The 21930-nt window shown below is 45.1% G+C and overlaps 1 protein-coding gene across 1 annotated transcript; it reads left to right on the plus strand.

Moving 5' to 3' along the window:
- The first annotated feature begins 45 nt into the window (after nucleotides 1–45).
- On the plus strand, nucleotides 46–18277 carry DCDC2B (doublecortin domain containing 2B). Its single transcript, XM_070949912.1, is given in 12 exon segments — nucleotides 46–1240; nucleotides 1242–1582; nucleotides 3757–3814; nucleotides 5005–5081; nucleotides 6464–6595; nucleotides 8357–8503; nucleotides 10191–10230; nucleotides 11416–11469; nucleotides 13182–13359; nucleotides 14426–14529; nucleotides 17504–17566; nucleotides 18099–18277. Coding segments are annotated over 12 exon segments (1440 nt in total). The 5' UTR covers nucleotides 46–1003; the 3' UTR covers nucleotides 18108–18277.
- The last annotated feature ends 3653 nt before the right edge of the window (nucleotides 18278–21930 follow it).

Consider the following 21930-nt stretch of genomic DNA (forward strand, 5'->3'; position numbering starts at 1 on the left):
CTGTGCTAGGCAGTATGAACCTGCCAGGAGACATTACGGGTATTTCTTAACTTAGAATCACAATTGGGATCAGTTCTGTTGCTAATCAAGGTGGTTGTTCAATGAGTCATGCCTGATTTTAAAACCTCTTTGCCACGGTGGTTAAGTAAATTACTGCAGTTATTAAATGAATCACATGGTTGTTGAAGAAATCCAGCTTCGCTTGTTGACTTAGCTTTTGGAAAGTTGCAGTTTTACTGTATGGAATTCTGGGAGTTGAAGTCCAGATGTCTTAAAGATGCTGAGGTTGAGAAATGTTGCCCTAAATTGAACAAGGCAGTAGCAATATTGTAGTGTGATTTTTAGCCAAAAATCCTCAGGGTGGATTACATTAGACAACAAAAGACAGCCCCGTCTGTGCAAGCTTGAACACTAAAAAAGAGAAAGCAAAAGAAGGCATTTAAAGAGAGAAGCTCTCCAAATGGAACTAGCAGCAGAGCCAGAAGTAATAACTTCTCTGGCAGGACTAGTCAGTCTCATAATCTTTAGTTTTTTAAGGGGATTTGGGAAACTGCAGGATCTGCAATGAATATGTTGAAGAGTGGGGGCCAAGAATGGAGAGGGACCCCTACACACTGGGCACTGTTGCTTTGTTACGGTTTTTATTTCCTTCCAAATCCACTTGTGGGTTTTACAGTATCTGCAAAACAGATTTGCATTTTACATGAGCTGCTCACCACAACTTCAGAGTCATTTTGTAGCACTTGCATTTCCACCCTGCTGGCAGCCCAAGGCCGCTCATCGTGCCTGGGGGGGATGTGAAAAGCCCACTGACTGGAAAGCGCTTCACTGTGTGTGGTGGGGTTTATTACATTTTTTGCCCAAGAACTCTCCTTTGATTGGGGCAACCCTGGCTTAATTCCCAGCAGCCATTGGCACTGGATCGAGCCACGGCAGAAGAGTAGAGAGGAGCATGTTATTGTCTTTGTAGTTCCACCTTCATTATGGCACAACCTCTGATCTCATGGACAGCGGAGCTGACATCTCTGCTTCCAGGTCTGAGGGGCGTTCCGCTCTCTTTCGAGCGTACCTCCAGAAAAGAGGAGTTTCTGCCACAGACACACCCGAGTCTTTCACCAAGTGGAGGGCACTCCCTCTCTGTTTCCTTGTTGAACCGGCACTATGGAAACGGCATAGTTCTCCTCTCAGAAGGCAGCCTGGCACACTCAAAAGAGTAGTGCTGTTTGGCTACAGAAGCCCCCAAGGTGCCCCTCTGCCAGGGAGCTTTCTCAGACAAGCAGCCTGGGGTCTGCAGCCCAGGAGAGATGGTCTCAAGTACTGTGGCAGTGGCACCCCTTGCCAAGAATGTGGTGGTCTTTCGCAATGGGGACCCCTTTTTCCTTGGCCGGAAATTTGTTGTGAGCCAGCGCCGGTTCCTGACTTTTGATGCCTTTTTGAATGAGGTGACCAGCACCATCCAAGCCCCCGTGGCCATTAGGAGCATCTACACACCTCGAGAGGGTCATCGCATTGCGGAGCTGAGTGAACTGCAGAACGGGTGCCGATACGTGGCTGCAGGTTTTGAGCGGTTCAAAAGGCTTGAGTAAGTAACCTAACCCAATCCATTTTTATTACAGTCATAAAAACTTAAAAGTATATATGAATCATCAAGGACAAGATGAGAATCTAAGAAAAGAGGCCTATAGGAGTTAAAAGATTTTAATGTAGAAATGAAAATGTAAAAATAAAATAAATGAAAATGTACTAGATTACAGGTACCTAAATGCGGTAAGATCAGTTTAGTTCATAATGATGATTATGTTAAAGCACAATAATTATCTGATGAAGTTTGACCCTGATAGTGCTGAATGATGTAGCAGGGTGAATATCCAAGAACAGCAGAGATACACAATTGTTCTGGGTGTCCTTGTAGTCATGGTAGAATGAGAGTAGCCCAAATTCCTCTGCAGTGTGAGCATCAGAGGAACACATACTGTTTCTCTGCATCCAGAGCTGCAGGGGCCTTGCCGCTCCAAGTCAGAGGTGCCTTCCTCACGGACTGTGGGGGTCAGAATGGAGGCCCTTCTGTGCTAGCAACTGTGGGGGTGGGTGGGTAGGCAGAGGACCGATTCACTGGCAAGAAAGTTCAAGGTAAAGATGTAGATTCCTTGCAGGTTGTGACAGAATGTGAGTCTGCTGGTGGGGCAGGGAGAGACCCTTCCATGACCTAGAGTTCCAGGGCAAGCCCAGCCAAACCAACTGCCAATCTGGCCCTGGCAGTGGAACCAAAGCACATTCTCAGCAATTTACTTTCCTTCCCCCTTGCAATCAAAGACCTGAGTCAAAGCAGAACAGGCAGCCTGAGCAGGCTCTTAAAGCTCTGGGCTATTCTCTAGAGCTGGGCGTCTGTTCTAGACTCCAAGGGAGGACCACGACCCTTGAATTATGACACCACCAACCTCCTGATGTCAGTCTTCAAGCAGCCCTTGTCCTTGTGGGAGTATCAGAGGGCTGTTCTCGGCACCCAGCAATATGTAAATTGCGAAGATACGTGGCAACTTCTCCAGCACAAGATTCAAATGAGCTTTGTTTAAAGAGAGTCACAGCTCTGTAGAACGCCTGGAATAGTGCAGAGAAGTCCTACCCATGGCGGAATCCTTCATAGGTCTTGGGACTTCAAGTCCAGACTTTGGAGTGTAGAGAATTCATAGCTCCAATACTGTACATCTGGAAAACCAGGTTGGGAAAAGATGTAGTAGAAAGTTTCTATTTTTGTGGGTTTTTCTGGCATTTGACTTGAGGTCCTGAGGACCACACTTCCCATTAAATCTCATTTGGTTCTCCTGTCCCAAGGCAAAGATGTGCCTTAAGTCTCTTCACTGGTTGCCTCTGGCTTTGTTTTCAAAAAATGAGAAAAGTTTGAACTTCTGCCCCTTGGACATCTTTTTCCAATCAGCCACCGGAGGGCCATTTTTGGGCTTGCCAGCTGGCACAGACCAACTCCTGCAGTGGGTGCTTAATTGGCAAAAGCTAAGGAACATCGGCCTCACAGCCATCTCTTAGCTATGGTGTGGGATTAATTACTGTCTTGCTGCGCAGAATTTTTGGGTTGGTTGCCTTTGGCTGGCCAATTATTTGAACTGTCAGAAACATTAAAATCATAAGAAGGTGGTGGTGGTGGTGGAACTCTGCTTCTTACTTCAAGGATGCATCACATGTGCAACTCATCTTCTGGAGAATAAAGTTTTTTTGGGGCAGACGAATTAAAGATAAATTCAAACTCTTCTTCGAATTAAAGATGAACTGAAGGGGCAGCACTTAATTCTCTGGTTGACCCAACTCAGTGTTTCCCAATCTTGGCAGCTTGAAGTATGTGGACTTCAAGTCACAGCATGGCTGGCTGGGAAATTCTGGGAGTTGAAGTCCACACATCTTTCCTCTCTTCTTCCCTGAAAGGCATCTGGAGCATATCTAATGGCACTGGAGGTAATGGAAGTTGTAATCTAACCCATATCTATGGCAAAGAATATGCTGGTTGTTTGACTGGGAAACACCTCTTAAGAGTTACTTTGCCACACTCTTGGCCATTTCCAGAGGTATGAATGTGTCAGCCTGTTGCAACAACCAGGGATTATAGAATTTGAAGCCTGCAGCATTCATGGAAGAAATAGTTGTATGGAGAAGTAGGGGAGTCTGTTCTGGACTGAGACGAACTCCCCAGGACAGTCTCCTGAATCGGCTCAGTGGCTCATTTTCTTCCCAAATTACTTTTGACAGCTATGCAAATGCTGGAATGAAACAGCTGAAGAAGCACCAGAAAAAAAATGGAGCCCAGGTGAGTGAGTGGTCATGGGTGGGCCAGAACTGATTTCAGAACGGAACAGTCTAGTTCTGCTTTAGGAAGGTTCTGGGACGAGCGGATTTTACACAGTACTGGCCGTTAGACAATTGCAAGTTGGCATTGGCTTACAACCACAATTGGGATCCGAATTTCTGTTGCTAAATAAGGTGCTTGTTAAGTCTCCCACCCATTTTTACAACCTTTTTTCCACAGTTGCTAAGCAAATCATTGCAGTTGCTAAGTGAATCACATTAAACAAATCCAGGTCCCCCCATCGAGTTTGCTTGTGGGAAGCCGGCTGGGAAGGTTGTAAATGGCAGCCATGTGGCCAGTTGCCAAACACCCAAAACGTTGGTCGCAGGACCCTGGGGATGCTGTGGCACTTTTTTCAGTGCTGTTGTAACTTTCAACACACTAAAGGAATGCTTGTAAGTCAAGGACTACATGTATAACCATAATGAAGGTTTGCTTGCAGAATGTTGTGTGTAATAATTGTCTCCAATTATTTATTTAGCACCTCCCTCCAGGTGCTAAATGTTTTGTTACCCAAACTGAGAACAAAGGGGTGGAATGGGACAACTTGCCATGGCCAGCTCACCCCAGCCATCTCTCTGCGTACAACTCATTGCAGAACAACTTGCCCTGGGACAATTCAACACGGGATGACTCGAGGGAGGGACCAGTAGAGTTGCAGCTCACCCCAGCCTCAAGGACTTCCCACCTGGGAAGGTCCAATGCTAAAGCAAGACAAGGCCCGCTGCAATTCGCTGGTCCCTCTCTTGAGTCATCCCCCATTGAATTGTCCTATGGCGTCCTGCACTGAGTTCGTACAGTGAGTTGTTCTAGACCGAGACCCTTGTAAAGGCAGAGGGCTCAACTACCAGGAGAAGCTTTTGATCCTCTGTCTAGTGTCAAAACTCTGTATTATGTACCAATATATTATATGCAACCTAAAAGAGGTTCCTTCTCCCTAAGGAGAGAGGGGCAAGCAAGGATCTTCTCAGGCCTCAAGCAAATTGGGCTTGGACTTTGGAGCTGGCTGGGAATTCTGGGAGTTGAAGTCCCATCTTAAAGGCACTAAGGTTAAGAAACGTAGTGCTAGAACCTACAAAGGACAGATAATGATGTGTTATTGTTGCTGCTATTGATGATGATGATGATGATGATGATGTTTTGGCATTCAGAATTATCCAGGTATTCCTCAGAAGATGATGGTTACTGTAGGATGGAAGCAGCAAACGGACCTTCCTTGTGTTATCTAGTAAGTGACTCTTCTGTCCTTGGAAATTCCCTCTTGGATTAGTGGACGAAGAAATGGGGAAGCTCAGGGAAGGAGACCCACTTTAAGATAGCAGACCAGAAACCAAAGACAGTGAGTTCTACTCTTGCCTTGACCATGAGAGCTGGCTAGGTGACTTTGGGCTGGTCACTCTCTCTCAGCCTGACCCACAGAGTTGTTATGGGGGAAAAGACCTAGGCTTCCTGAGTCAGTGAAACACACGAGTAGTCCCAAAAACCTCTTTTATTGCAACAGCTGTGAATTCTGTTCATTCACAGATTGAGTCCCAAATAGTTGTAAAGAGTCCTTCAGGATAAGGCTGATAATCACCCACTTTTATCTCCCTTGACATGCTGCCAAAGACCTAATTGGCAAAGCCACATGGAGTCCAGAATCAAACAGCTTCTGACTTTAAACTGAATTAACAACGTTGCTTCCTGCAAAGGCCCACCTGCCTTTGCTCCTTTTTTAAGTCTTATGGGAGGAGCCAATCATCTCCAAGCCCTACTCCCAAGTCGTCCCTTTTGTCTTAACTGTTCTTGCCTTCTGGCAGCTCTGCACATGCGCACACTGGGAAAGGCTCCCCCTTCCCTCACTGAGGTCTGACTTGAGGCTCCGGAGGCAGCACATACCACCCAGATGGTCCTTTCTCTGCCTCCGACACAGAGCCCTCGTCCAAGGCTTCCCCAGACTCTGGGACTGGCCCTTGTTCCTCCCCAACCTCCTCACTGTCCGACTCTGCTGCCAGCTCCGCAGGCCACACCAACAGAGTTGGAGGAAGGAGTATTAGGTATGTTAGCTGCCTTGAATTACTTTAAAATAATAAAGGCGGAATAAAAATCTGATAAAAAAATAAACAACTAACTAAAGGCAGAATGGGCACCGTTCTTTGTCTCTGAAGTTTGTTCAATTTATATCCCCAGGACCTACATCCTTAGTGCTCCCAACAGCCCTGGAAGGAGGCAGTACTGAGGGGGGATGTCCTCAGCAGAGGGCCTTCCCAGTCTTAATCCAGCCTTTAATGCCAGTAAAGCTTTTCCTGATAAGAAAAAAGATGGCCAAAGTGATTGGAAAATGCAGGCAGGGTTATGAACAAGGGACCAAACCCTTGTTCCCTCCTCCAGGTAAAATTCTGCCAGAATCTGAAGTATAAATAGAAATAAATAAAGACTCACAGAACACTTAAAATTCTCTCTGTTTGTGGTGGAGTCTAGAAGTTCATCTGTGCTCCATTCATATAGTTTTATGAAGTCCAGATCTTCTCATTCTCTCGCTGAATGAGAGGAAAATAGGAATAGTTGGAAGTCTTCCCTTAGGAAGCTACGCAGGGAAGAAAGCCAGGATTTCTGCTTCTGCCATTCCAGCGTTTTCCGCAACGGAGACCTACTGAGCCCCCCCTTCCGAATGGTCCTGGCCAGGAGCGCCCTGCAGGAATGGGGCATTGTCCTCGGGCGCTTGTCAGAAAAGGCAAACCTGTGCACTGGAGCAGTGAAGAAGTAAGTGCTGTCTCCGTTTTTTAAATTATTCTTGGCTATTTTTTTTGCGGGGGGGGGAGAAATCAAAGGCTCTGCCGCCTCCTTGCTAGGCCAGAACTAGGCTAGTCCAGCCCCCCCAAGTTCTCTGGGTTAAGGTCTGGAGTGGGCTGCCTCCTGGGGGTCTCTCTGCACGGGGGTCCTGGCAATGAGCCAGCTGGGTATCATTGGGGGGAATTCTGCGCCCAGGGAGATTCCTTCACAATTGTGAGCTTTCTATGCCAAAAAGCAGCTTAGCTTTATTTATATCTTTTTATTTGGGCTTTACTATTTTTACAAATAACTCAAGGCAGTGAACATATCCAACACACCTGCCTCCTCCTATTTTCCCCACATCAACCCTGTTAGGTGGGCTGGGCTGAGAGAGAGGGACTGGCCCAAAGTCACCCAGCCGACTTTCATTGCTGAGATAGGACTTGAACCACTTTCTAGCCTGGTGTCTTAACCACTAGATCAAACTGGCTCTATTTATACCACCTCAATTGTCACAGCTTCAAATTAAATAGTTCCAGGTTTTTGGCAAAAGGACTGAGAGTCTGAAAAAGGAATCTCAGTTTCAGGGAAGGGAAAATCTGGTAAACAATACATTTGTTTTAAGGCAGATGCAATTCTTTTGATCTATATGTATGGTACAGTAACTTACTGTGAAAGCAGGCAGATCAGCTGAGGTGGCTGGGGCAAACTGGACCTTTCCTGCTCCCTCCAAAGCCCATCGCCAGAGCAGAAGCTCCTGGGATCAGCTGGGCTTTAGCAACACACCTTCCTCCCACAAAAGCTGGAGCCAAAAGAAAGAAAACCACCGGACGGCTTCAGGTTATGTCGGAAGTGTGGGTGAACAGGAAAAAAGCTCATTGGCAGAAACAGCCATCAGGGGTTCGGTTAGCTAAGTTTTGCGTAATAGTGGCTGTGGGAGCCAAGTCTACCTGCAAAACACAAAACAGAGGGGTCATTGGTTTTAGTTTACAAATGGGTTTTTCTGACCCAACGCTTTCTTGGTTTCCTCTTTGGTCTTTAAACAGGAGGAAATTTGTAGAAGGTGTCACTGCCTTTACAAGTCTCTGGCTATGTTTTCACAGAGGTTTTACATGGCCAAATAAAGCCCCAGCAGGTGCCTTTGCCCATGTGATGAACTTGCCTAGTGTTCATCTCGGTTGGTTTGTGATTCAGGGCTTGGGGAACCCAGCGTACAACTTACCGTGTTTCCCTGAAAATAAGACCCTGTCTTGTATTTTTTTGAACCCTGAAATAAGCGCTTGGCCTTATTGCCATGCGCTCAAAAACCCAGTTGGGCTTATGATCAGGGGATAATGTCTTATTTGAGGGGAAACAGGGTAATATAGTGCTCCAATTCAGCAATGGGTAAATTCAGTAACCTTGTTAAGGGTATATTCACATATAACTGTTTTGTATCTACATACAATTATGCTGCATAGTTCATCTTAAAGTTTGTCCAATTAAATTCCATTTTAGGCAGCACCATGTAGGGTCTAAAAGCTGATAACCATTGTGCTTCATATTTAAGTTCAGAATTACAGGAAATATAGAAATTTGTCTGTAAATTTTGTCCCGTGTACTTCAAAGAAGCTTTCTTTAAGATTGCTTCTCAACCTTGACAACTTTAATATGGGTGGACTTCAACTCCCAGAATTCCCCAGCCAGCCTTGCTCCTTCCTCAGATTCTTCCCACTTTTCATGAACTTGTTTCTGCTATGCTTTTCCTGCCAGGCTCTGCAAGCTGAATGGTGACCTCATCTCCCAGGGGGAGGAACTGGTGAACGGCGAATATTATGTGGCTGTGGGGCTGGAGAAATACAAAGATTTGCCTTATTTTGAACTACTGGTGCCTCCCAAAATCCCTCATCGTCCCTTTCGGTAGGCAATTGAAGTGCTTCTGCTTAGCTCAGCTTTTTCGGTTGGGGAAAGATTGATTTAAATAGCAGCCAATCTGGCACACGTCCAGATGGCTGAATCGATTTGACTAAAATGCAGCAGCAGGCTCCTTTGTGCAGAATACAATCCCTTAGAACAGGAAAAAAAGCAACCTTGTCCAAACACATTCTCCAAATACCCCTGTGCTTCCAATCTTCTCTTCCTTGTCTGGGAGAAACAAAGTGAGATGTTGGGGAAACTTGGGAGCGGTCATAACTTGTGTTCTCTGAAAGTGAAACAGGGTCTACTGGTAAAAGAATATTTGGGGCTCAGGGTTGAACCATGGGGTCCTGGGTGCTTGGTTGTTTTCTTGCAGACTAGGTAACATCCTTAGTGCTAGAAGGGAGGGGTGTCTTTTGCTGTCTTTTTATATACCAGAGGGCTTGCCCTGTCAGAGACAAAAAAAAAAGAAAAAAAAGAAAGAAAGCAAAAAGGCCAAAACACGCCCTTGCCAGCAATCAATACCCAGATAAACAGATCAACACCAAGTTTAATACTAGACCAACAATCAAGAAGCAAACAATACCCCAATGAGGAATTGCCAAACAAACTAACAGTAAGCAACAGTGTCCCAAAGGTGCTTTTCCAAAAGGCAACTGGCCCTTCTTGGTTTGTTTCCTTGAAAACATTTTGCTTCTCATCCAAGAAGCTTTTCTAGTTTCAGTTCTTCAGTTTCTTGAATGAGAAGCAAAATGTTTTCAAGGAAACAAACCAAGAAGGGCCAGTTATTTTTTCGAAAAGCAACTTTGGGACTATGACCTGGATGATTGAGAAACTCCATAGACAAAAAACCGACAGTCTAACCAAGGAACTACCTAGAAGAGAGCCACATTCCCAGAGCAAGCCACTAGCACAGCGATGGCTACTCTTTTCCGGACCGAATGCCCAAAGTGCGTCTGCGCGCCTGAACACCCAAAATGCAATGCGTGCGTGGCCCCCACACATGCACCCTGACCTCTATGCATGCGTGTGCCCCACGCACATGCCCCCCAGGCATGCACATGCGGCCCCACACAACGCCCCACCCCCCACATGCGCCCCATCCACCTTGCACACGCCCCACCCCCGTGCATGTGCACGTGGCCCCCCGCATGTGCCCCACCCTCCGCACATGCACTGCAGAGACCCCATGGCCAGCTGGCCGGTGGGAGGTGCTCACGTATGCATGATGGAACTGAACTGGGGCAACAGCTCACATGCCCAGAGTGGGTGCTGCGTGCCACAGGTTCGCCATCATGGCACTAGCACATAAAAAGAGAGCCAACCCCAGCTGAGAGGCAGGGTGAGCTGGGTCTACAGATTCTGAGTGTCAAGGTAGTCCAGGCTAAGAAACTAATCCCATGGAGGTGTCAACTGTTTTTACTGTAACAGCCATAGTAACAGGATCTTGCAAGTGTGAATATGCTCCCTTGCCCCTTCCTTTTCTCTTCAGAAGAACTAGAGAGGTTGTTGTCTGAGATGCTTTCTCAGGTCACACTCAGATTTCTCTTATCTGTTGTCTGGGTAGCAGCTCTCCTTCCTGTTCCTCAAGGTGATTCCTTCTGCCCGTCACCCTGCAAGGTATCTCAGTAAGGTAGGAAAAACATCTCCGGGTGCTGCGGATATGAATGTGCTGCTTTTCTGCTCATAGGAACTTTCCTTCTAACAGAAGAAGGATCTACAATCAGGGGGTAAGTAGCCACGATGACGGATTTCCTAAGGCCACCCCTGTCTGAAAAGGAGCAAAGATACTTTGCCTCTGGAGAAGATGTGTGACGTGCAAATGTTCCTGTTAGATTTTTTAAAAATAAAATGTCTCCTGCTGTGCTTGGGGTTAACAGATGGGTCAGATATGGCCATGCCTCCTAGTGAGGGAAAATTCTTGTGGCTTGAGCTGAGCAGACCCTGAAAATTGTGGAGGAATTCTGCTCAAGTAGCTTCTTTTTCCCCCTCCTCCTAGGAGACCATGGAGCAGACGTTCCACTTCTTGGACAAATCCCAGAGAAGAGGGTCCTTTTTCTTCCCCTTACTAGTAATACTGCCAATGGATGTGGTATTCATTAACGGGAACCAAATTAAAATGCTGTAATTGTTCCCTTAGAAGGCAAAAGGCTATTACTGGTCTAAATGTTTTTATTAAGTCTGGAGAGAAGCAGCATTCTGCAAAGCAAAGTGTCAGCCTCTGTCACTGCAAATGCCCCCGGGCCGCAAATGTAAACTAGAGTAGTCTCTGGCTCTATGTGCCCTTGCCCAGAAAAAGGGTAAAGTGAGGAGGGGTGGTAGCATGGAGCCTTTGGTGGAGGGAAGGAGGCAGGACACAGGCTAGTAAACAAGTGAGCGTCTGTTATTTTTCCTGTGTAGTGGTACCATCTTTCCCTGAAAATAAGACCCTGCCTTATATTTTTTTGAATCCTGAAATAAGCGCTTGGTCTTATTGCCATGTGCTCAAAAACATGACTGGGGAGGTCTTATTTTGGGGGAAACAGGGTAGATGGGTTATGTGTGCATGGTAGCCGTTTGGTGAGAATGCCCTCTGCCTGTTCCAGAATTCCCCATAGGGGACCTGAGCTGTGCTGAAAGAAGAAAATTCACCTATAGTGGTCATTTGTCAGAGGGAGGGAAAGAATAAGGTGGCCAAATATTGAATCTTTATCCCTTGGAAGTCTTTGGGAGGTTGTGGGCTAATATGCTTCTTGATGTGTAGTGATCAGATTTTTTTCTTAAAAAAAAATAAAATGTGTACAACATTATTACATTTTACTCGTATTTCTCTAATGTCTTACCAGTTTTTGTTTTCGCATTAGTTAAGATCAGAATCAGCAAAATCTCACAATTTTATTTACCTGTTTAGTTATTATAACTTCTATTCTCTCCAGGTGGTCTGTGAAGACGGAGCCAGTGACTCGGCACTCCTTGAGCCAGCACAACAGGTAAAGTGAATTGGGAGGGTTTAGTCTGCCAAACTTAAAACAAAAAGTTCAAGATTTTAATGTTTCATGTTGACTGAAAGTGGGATTCTATATTCTCAAATACCTCTAAATTATACATACATAAAACACTGAAGTTTCTGCAATAAAAACCTCATTTTGAGGAATATTTTTTTTTTCGCCACGATAAAAGTCTCAAGTGTGCTAAATTCATGAATATTGTGGCCCACTTGTATGTACCGGAAAGCCCAAGCAAAGCCTTTCCTGCACCTTAAGACCTCCAGCTGATTGGTAGGAAATAAGGCGGAAACACTATTTCCTAAGACTTCGGAAGCAGGCTCTCTGATCAACCTTTGCCTAAAACCTTACACCCATCCTACTGTGCTGATTTGGGTTCAACTCGTAATTAGCAGCGGCATCTGCAGGAATTTGTGGGTGTCCAAAAAGTCAAGATAGCAGCTGCAATCACCTAATCAAAGTTCCATCCTTTTAAAAAATACAATGCACATGAAAGGGCTTGGATTTTTTTTTTTTTTTTTTTTAATTTGATTTATATGCCGCCCTTCTCCGGAGACTCAGGGCGGCTTACAATGCTTTAAGCAATAGCCTTCATTCTTTTGTATATTTTATACAAAGTCAGCTTATTGCCCCCACAAACTGGGTCCTCATTTCACCTACCTTAGAAAGGATGGAAGGCTGAGTCAGCCTTGAGCCTTGGAGAGATTCGAACCAGCAGAAATTGCAGGCAGCTGTGTTAATAACAGGGTGCACTAAACCCTTGTACTATCAAGGCTCTTTTGTAGCCACAGCTGCCCTATGGACTTCTCCAAATATCCTGCTTTTTTCTTCTAATTAGTTTTATGAAAAAAAGATTTTACATTATCAACTGGGTCATCACATTGCCAGCCTGATTTTAGGCTTTTTTGGCAGTTGTTAAGAGAATCACGGTTTTTAAGTTGATTTGTGGTTATTAAATAGACTCATTGTTCACAATGGGCATTTTTTGCTGGAAATTAGAAGTAAACGTCAGTATGTGGCCAAAAAGTCAATTGTGGTTATGTGACTACAATACAGGATGCTGCGAATGGTTATAAATGCAGGTCAGTTGCTGAGTATCCGAAACACAATTGTGTGACTGTGGGGGAGGGGGGCAGTCATTGTAACTTCAAATCTGGGTCCTAAGTACCTGTTTTGGGGCCCATCGCAACTTCAGATGGTTGCTAAGCAGTTGGTCATAATTTGAGGACTACCTGTAATAATAATTTAGCCTTTTACAAACTGTGGAGTCTTGTGAAAGTCAGACACTCTTCTTTGGGCCTTCTGGATTCAGGGCCTTAAAATCCCAAAGCGCTGGGCTAGAGCCTGTCCTGGGAAATCTCCCTAGAGCAAGTGTGGGGAAGCGGCTTCCCACCAAACAAGTCTTGGATTTCTTGCCGTCCTTCCTGGCCTGGATGGAGCTGGGGCGAGTTGAAATCTCGCAGCGCTGAGTGTGCGCCAGAGACTCCCCACTTTTTTGGCTATGGATCCAAAAGCAGGGGAGCTGCGGCACCTTTTCTGCAGGAAATTGGGGTTTTTTTGGTTTTGGTTTTGTATGAAAAGAGATGGAGGGGGGGACTTTGAGAGAATGGAAATAGGAGCTGCTGATGTTTGGAGATGATTCAAACTGGCCAGGACTTACATCTGAAGGCCCTAATGAACATTCCTTGAACTTCCAGCTGAAACTTTGGCGGGTGCATTCCACAGGGATTGTGCCTGCAAGAGACCGTCCAAGTCCCTCTGAGTCCAAGCCAGCCAAGAAATATCCTCACCAAGACAAAGTGACATCCATCTTCCATGCCAAGCCATGCCAGGTCGGACAAGCGAACCAGGTCCCTGGCAACTATTCTGCCCGAGGTAAAAAATAAATGGAAAAGGAGAAGCAGGCGTGTCTAGGCCTGAGAGACAGAGGGTGGACTATAACTGGTGAGGGTTCTATGGTGATGGGGGCTTTGGCCATGCTCCTTGTGAATCTAGCCCCTGGAGGGCATCAGGCTGCTCAACTCTGTTGACCAATGGGAGCGTCCAAGGAAATTGGGAAGGACGGGCTGAAGCAACAGGCCTCTGATTCTTCAGTCCAGGGTCCCTAGGGAGTTTCAAGGCCCATCATTCTGGGCCAATTGGTCAGACATTTTTTCCAGAGGAAGCTGCCAAATGAATTTGTTAAACTGGCAGATTACACACAGGGGATAATCTTTAATTATGATTAGAACATCTGACAGGCTGAGTTTGCACACAATGATACACTACAATGTGCTTGGCTCCCGTGTGGCTTGTGTAGAGCACCTGGTGGCACCTGGTGGCCTCAGGTGTTTTTGGAGAAAACAAGGGAAGGTTGGGTTGGGTTTGTTTGAAGAACACAGGGAAGTCCAGGGCTTCCCAAATTTGGAAGACCAGAAAATTAGTGAAGAAGCCAGAGGCAAAATCCTTCTGTTTGGTAAAACAGGGTTAGGCAAAACCCTACCAGTTGTCCGCAGAGTCACTAGGGCTATGTTTCTCAATCTTGTCTACTTTAAGATGTGGGGACTTCAACTCTCAGGATTCCCCAGCCAGCTAAAGAATTCTGGCTGTTGAAGTCCTCCCATCTTGAACTGGCCAAGATTGAGAAACACAGGACTAGTGGCTCCAGGCCTGTGATGATGTCCGCAGCAGCTCACGAAAGCGAATGCCTAAAATGCTGGAAAAGGGCTAGCATAGACTCCACAGGGCTCTTCCCACAATGTCTTCAGTGAACCATGGCTTTGTTAATCATGGGCTGGTTTGTTTTGTAAACACAGGCAGGGCTTTCTTCTGCAGATCAGTCATAAAGGTATCAAAGCTAATTTTTAGCTACCGCCTGGGTCTGGAGCTTTCGCGCAAGGAGGGAAGGGCACGTTATTCACAAAGGATCTCATGTTGCCCTGTGTTTTATTTTTTTTTTCAGAAAATGAAAGTGTTTATAAAAGGAGAGGGGCAAGGCAGGAGATGGTGGATGCGCAGGAAGTTGGAGAAGATGAAGACACGCAGGTTGAATTGCCTGTAGACCAGGTAGGAGGGTCTCTCAGTGCACGGATTCTAGACTCCTGGCATGCACAAGCAATCCGAATACAGAGTAACAGAGTTGGAAGGGATTTGGGAAGTCATCTAGTCCACCCCCCTGCTCAAGCAGCAGATCCTATACCATTTCTGACAGGTGGCTGGCCAATCAGTCTCTTCTTGAAAGCTTCCAGTCATGAAGCTCCCACATCTTCTGAAGGCAACTTCTGTTCCATTGGCTGATTGTTCTCATTGTCGGAACATTTCTCCTTATTTCTAGGTTAAATCTCTCCTTGATCAGCTTCCATCCATTATTCCTTGTCTGGACTTCAGGTGCTTTGGAAAATAGCTTGACCCCCTCCTCCTCAAATATTGGAAGACTGCTATCATGTCTCCCCTGGTCCTTCCCTTCACTAGACTAGCCATGCCCAATTCTTGCAACCGTTCATCATATGTTTTAGCCTCCAGTCCCCTAATCATCTCGTTGCTGTTCTGCATTCTTTCTAGAGTCTCAACATCTTTTTTATAGTGTGATGACCAAAACTGGATGCAGTATTCTAGGTGTGCCCTTACTAAGGCTTTATAGTGTGGTATTAGTACCTCACGTGATCTTGATTGAATCCCTCTGTTAATGCAATTTAGGATTGCATTGGCTTTTTTGGCTGCCGCCACACACTGCTGGCTCATATCTCTCACCCAAAAGCAGGGGTGAGTGGCATTGGCAACTTTAAGATTTGTGAACCTCAACTCCCTGAATTCCCCAGCCAGTCTGGACACCCCTGCCCTGAGGAACTGCAATGGGTGTTCAGAGCTGCCCACAGGCCTGGAAATCTCTCTCTATCTTAGGACCTGGTCCAGTTTTGTGGCTTAATGTTTTCCTTTTGCTTAGAATTCTGTCAGAGACCCAACAAGGGGATTGGATCCCATGTATTTGACATCAAACGACAGCATCTTTCATTCAGCCCCCAGGACTGTCATGTTGCTATACGGATAGTTCTTGCGTTACAGCTATTCATTTAGCGACCATTTAAAGTTAGAGTGCACTGAAAAAAAGTGGCTTACGACCATGTCAGCATCCCCACAGTCACGTGATCAGAATTCAGGCACTTACAATGGTTGCAGTATCCTTGGCTCATGTGATTGACCTTTGCGACCTTCCCAGCTGGCTTCTCACAAGCAAAGTCTCACCTACCATCTGGAACGGGCTTCCCCCGGAGTTACGAAACATCCAAGACTTACGCATTTTCCGCCGAGCCCTGAAAACATTTCTATTCCAACAAGCTGGTCTGGCCTAACTCTCCCTTTTTAATTGGCTTTTAAACTGTCTTTTAAATTGGGTTTTAAACCTCTTTAGATAAATTTGGATGTTTTTTAATCTTTGAGCCTAAATTACTTAATCTGTTTCTTAATAGTTTTTAACTTCTATATGTATTTGTATTTATTATGGCTGTTCACCGCCCTGAGTCCTTCGGGAGTAGGGCGGTATACAAATATGAAAAATAAATAAATAAAAATAAAATAAAAGTCAACGGGGGAAGCCAGATTCACTTAGTGATCATGTGATTCATTTAACAAATGAAGTGATTTGCTTATCAACTGTGGCAAAAAGGTCATAAAATTAGACATGACTCAATGACCACCTTGCTTAGCGACAGAAATTCTGGTCCCAGTTGTGGTCGTAAGTCAAAGACTACCTGTACTGTGTTTGGGGGAGCTGGGAAGGCTGAAGGGCAAAATAGTGTTTCAGACCTGGGTACGTTGTCCAGTGCCTCACCTCCTTACCCAACTGCCCTGCATTTCCTTGATTTGGGTGGCTTCAGGAGCAACATAGCTCCTCTGAATTGGTCCCCAAGACAGACGAAAAGCCATTGATTTGAACTGGATCTGGCACTTTCTAGGCTGCAAGACTCTCCTGGTTGCTGTACAGCTAGATGGTGCTTAGGGTCAGCCACGATTTCTGAAGCTTTGTGGATACTCAAAGTTTATTGGTTGACAAGTAATGACAAGTGATTAGTCTCCACCTTCTCCCCGGATGTTTCTTTGTAACATATCTAATCTAATTTCAATTTCCCAATTTCCTGATAAACTCCCATTCAAGTGCTCAAACCAGGTTTTCTCCTATTTAGTTTGAGTTCAGCCAAAACATCTTCAAGGAAAAACAGAAGGGACACATTATAAGTTTATTTTTTCCTCCTGAAAGATTTCAATTTTTCAGTTGAATTGTACAGCTTATAGGTTATATTAAAGGTGGAAAAAAATTCTGAAGTGAGTTACCTTGGTCTGATTTTTTTACATCTCAAAAACCTGACATTTTAACAAGGGTGTGTAGAATTTTTATATCCACTGTAGAATACAATCACAGACTAACCATAGGAGCCGGATTGTCATAGTTTAAACTACAACTACAAATTTAAGATTAACATTATCAAAAGCACTTGAACTGACCTGCTTTGGTATACAAATGCAGCAGCGGTGAAATGCACTTAACTTTCGCTACCGGTTCAGAAATGTGAGTGCGCGCGCCTCTTCTGCTTATGTGCAGAGGGTCAAAAATGGGATGTAATGACATCCTGGCAGTTGGGCGGAGTCTCCTGCTGCAGACCCTACCGGTTTATGTGAGCTGGATAGATTTGGCCGGATTTCATTGCTGAAATGCAGCACCTGGAACATGATCTGGAGATAAAATATTAATGGGGTAGGAGAGCTTAGTAACTTTGGAAAAGACTCTTTGCTTTCATCAAAGAAGTTCCCAGGGCTTTTCTCCCTGTGAAACTGTTTTCCCCAGATCTTTGTTGTCTTTGTAGGTAGCTGAGGTCAGATGCTTCCATCCTAGTCACACTAGTTACTTGACTTCCTGCCTGGCAAGAATGGAAGATTCCCTTCTATAACTTTTTTAGTTGTGCTGGTTGACCACAAGGGCAGCCTTCTCTCATTGCCTTGAACGGACATGGCCTGAGTGCTTGTACCTTTCCCCCTTTTCCCCCAGAAAGCTGCAGAGATTGTGGAAGAGGAAGTTATATCAAAGACCAAAGGAGGGCCATCCACGAAGGTAATTAGCTTGTACTAATAAATATGTTAATCTAAGTGCTGGAGAGAAGAAAGAAGAATGGGGTTTACACAACAACTGATTCATTTTAGTTTACTGTAGGGAATGAATCTGCATTTATGTAAAAACAAGCCAACTTAAAAGAAGGGCAGTCTCTGGAGTCTTTGGTACACTCTGAGCTTGGTTGCTTTCTTGCAGGTATTTCAGTGTCTGGCAAGGTAACGTCTTCACAGTATAGAAGGGAGCAGGTTTGTTTCTTGGTTCTATGCAATTTAAGCCAGTCTAAGGATTTTAACTCTGAGCTACACATAGTCTCTTCTACTCAAGTGCAATCTATTCAGGAGAAAACAAACCAGACATGCTGCACATGCCAGCACAAGCTCTTCTCCGAGATTGAGCAACGGCCTGCTCCCACATCACCTGGGAGCTCCTTCCCAGAGCACTCTAAATACACATGTTCATCTGCCTTTGAAGTCAACAGACGTTCTGACATTTTCATTCCTTTTACAATGACAAGACTTTCTCCTCTTTGTAGTGCTTGTGAGTTTGCAGCCACCGAGGAGAAGCTCTCCTGGATCAGAGAAGTGCCTCTAATGAAACAGGCCCAGCAAGGTTTGCCAGAGGGAATATCTTTAACCAAATATGTGGTAGTTTTGTGCATTTTGGTAATTTTTGTTTATAGAATTTGTTCTTACAATAAATGTAGAAACTCCAGCTGCGTCTCTCTGATTTGAATTTTTTTTTTTTTTTTGCTTTAATTTATATGCCGCCCTTCTCCAGAGACTCAGGGCAGCTTACAATACGTTGAGCAATAGCCTTCATACTTTTGTATATTTATACAAAGTCATCTTATTGCCCGCACAATCTGGGTCCTCATTTCACCTACCTTTGAAAGGATGGAAGGCTGAGTCAACCTTGAGCCTGGTGAGATTTGAACTTGCAGTAATTGCAAGCAGCAGATGTTAATAATAGTTAATAACAGTGTTTTAGTCCACTGTACTACAGGTTTATATCAGAAATGCTTATCTGATACAAGATTTTGGTAAGGGGCCAGTGAGGGTGGGGGGGTCGGGGGGAGAAACAGGCATGGTGACCAAGAGCTGACAGCTGTTCCAAGTTTAACAAAGAGGCCACCAATATGGCATCAGGTAAAGAGGGTGCTAACAAATTGTAGATCTTAGAGTGGGAAAGGGCTTGTTATACAAGCAAACTGACACTTCATATGCCAAAGGAAGGGAGCAGCAGGAAATCCATAGACGGGTTAGGACTTTTCACCTCCACCACATGCTTGCGCCCCCTTCACCCCTGCCCTCCAGCCACAGCCAATTCACAGCGAGCATTCAGACTCAGTTGAACCCCTTGCTGGTGTTTCTCCAATGTTGACGGACCCCTGGCCTTCCATGTCCTTTGTCGCTCCATCATGGGTGCTTCGCTGAGGAATCATTGTAACAGGATGCTTGGCCCAGGGTTGGGCTGTCAGCTTAATGATGATAGCTGACCAGCTGCTGTAATGTAATACTGTAACGCTGTAACAATGATGCAGTGGTAGCAATGAGTCAGCAGGGTTATTTGACTGCTACTGCTTTAAGAGGCTGTAATATAAGAGGCCCTGTTAGGGCGTATATCTCTCTCCATGTGTGCTTCTGTGCTGTAGTTGGTGATTGATTGCCTGACTTTGCCTAGTATGTATTCCTTGTATATAAACCACTATTTGAAAGACAAATCTCTGTTTACTGTATTTTGCTCCTGAGTTGTCTCAAAATAGTCACACTGTATGCACTCTGATAGGTTATGGGCCCAGTCCAGAGAGAAGGCCAGAGTGACTAGAGAAATCAGAGAGAAGAGAAACCCAGTGAGAGCTTGCACCAGAGTCAGAGTAGTTGTGCATCGTGATTTGTTAGTGGTTGGTGATTGTAAAGACAACAAGCAACACTCTGACACGGGCCCTCTGTGAAGGTGCTGGAGGAAGGACTGCATTAGTGTTTGTGTGTGTATACGTGTGACCCTCCCCACAGAAAAGGATTGCCTGCCCGATCCTGCAGTGGAGTGTGTGTGTCTGTGAGAGAGAAAGAGGGAGAAGGGGGGAGAGAGAATGCCACTGCCTGCCCAGCGCCTTCACAGAAGGCCCGACCCTGGACCAAGCATCCTGCTACCATTGCCCCACTGGCCAGTGCCACTGGCCAGCGCCTCAATGGTTTAGCAGAGGCCCACCCCTCGGAGCCCCGATTGGCTGCTGGCAGGCATGTTGGCTTGTCTTTGAGGCAAATCAGTGGAGTACAATGATCCCTCAGGGAAGCACCTGTGATGGGGGGATGGAAGAGGTGGAGAGCCAGAGGTCCATTGGTGTCAGAGAAACATCGGCAGAGGTTCTGCTGAGTCTGAATGCTCGCTGTGGCTGGAGGGCTGGAGGGTGAAGGCATGAGCATCTGGTGGAGGCGAAAAGTCCCATTCTGCCCACATGAACAAAAGGGCTTTAACAAAAAAAAATAAAAATGAACCAGTGAAGAATAACTAGGTTCTAGGTAAGTTAAGCAGAAGGTTGGAATGGAAGAACAACTTTCTCCATTGCCACCAGCCTCTTCTCTTGGTTCAATTTCAGTGCTAGAGTGCAGCAATGCATGTGAATTGGATGCCCCACTGCACAGAAGGAGTGAGGGAAAAAGGCCCTGCACTCAGATTGATCATTAAAGTCTTATTTATCCCCCATGGGGGGGGGCAAAAACACTCAATTTTCAGCTCCGAGCTTTCCCTAAGGAGTTAGACAAAGGCGCATCTCAGATTTGGCGGTAGGATTCAATTCAGCCAGAACACTTTTCGTACATAGCTCAGATTTGGAAAAGAAACACATATTCATATTCCTCAGTTTCTGGAAAGCCCAAAACACACTCAATTTTCAGATCTGAGCTTTTCCTGAGGATTTAGACCAAACTGTATCTCAGAATTGGCGGTAGGGCTCAATTCAGCCAGAACACTTTTGATAGATAGCTCAGATTTGGAAAAGATACACATATTAATGTTCCCCAGGGTCTGGAAAGCGCAAAACACACTCAATTTCCAGTTCTGAGCTTTCCCTGAGGAGTTAGACCAAGCGGTATCACAGATTTGTCTATAGGTCTCAATTTAGTCAGAAAACTTCACTTTTGTGACAGAGTTCAGATTTGGAAAAGAAACACATACTCATGTTCCCCAGGGTCTGGAAAGTCCAAGACACACTCAATTTTCAGATCTGAGCTTTCCCTGAGGAGTGAGACAAAGCTGTATGTCAGCCTCCGCCTTTATATTGCTTGCTCGGCTGCCATTGTAACGGGGGGAGGGGGGAACTGTCTGGATATTTGGGAGGGGGGAAGTGAGCTGGTGGAGTAAATTGGAGAAAGTTTTCCTCAATGTTTCTCTGCAGCTGGGAGGCGTGCTGATAACCAGTCAAGGTCAATCGTTCTCCCATACCAAAAGGATGGAGCCATTGGAAGCTGCACCGCACATGACCCCTTGGGGGAATGTGGATTAAATAATTTATTTATTTATTTATTTATTTATTTTAATTAGATTTATATGCCGCCCTATCTCCATAGGACTCAGGGCGACTCACAACAATTAAGATATACAATCTCAATCCAAGTAAGAAACATGTTAAAATACATATTAAACGCATATTAAAATACATTAAAAATCAAAACCCCATCAATCCAGGCTGGGCAATTTAAACAGCAATTAAATTAAGCAATTTAAATGGATAATCCTGACTGGACCATTAAGGGAGGGTTTTAAGGATGCTTCCTTTATGTGATTTTCGTGCCTATTGCCTTAGACCTTGCTTTTCTTTGGTTGCATTCAGTTCATATTCAGTAAAAGTACCTTTCTCTATGAAAATGAAGTCGGGGGTTTTCTTTCTTGAGTACTGAAAGGAGGCATACCTGACACTGTATCTCTGAATTGGCAGTAGGACTCAATGCAGACAGAAAACGTCACTTTTAACACAAAGTTCAGATTTGCTAAAGAAACACATTTATGTTCCCCAGGGTCTGGAAAGTCCAAGACACACTCAATTTTCAGATTTGATCTTTCCCTGAGGAGTGAGGCAAAGGTGTATCTCAGAATTGGTGGTAGGATTCATTTCAGCCAGAACACTTTTGATGCATAGCTCAGATTTGGAAAAGAAACACATATTCATATTCCTCAGGGTCTGGAAAACCCAAAACACTCAATTTTCAGCTCCGAGCTTTTCTTGATGAGTTAGACGAAGGTGTATCTCAGAATTGACGGTAGGATTCAATTCAGCCAGAAATCTTCACTTTTGACACAGAGCTCAGATTTGGGAAAAAAACACATATTCATGTTCCCCAGGGTCTTGGAAGCCCAAAATACACACA

This window comes from Pituophis catenifer, unplaced genomic scaffold, assembly GCF_029215685.1.
Source record: "Pituophis catenifer annectens isolate HBS135680 unplaced genomic scaffold, rPitCat1.0.hap2 SCAF_9, whole genome shotgun sequence".
Lineage (NCBI taxonomy): Eukaryota > Metazoa > Chordata > Lepidosauria > Squamata > Colubridae > Pituophis > Pituophis catenifer.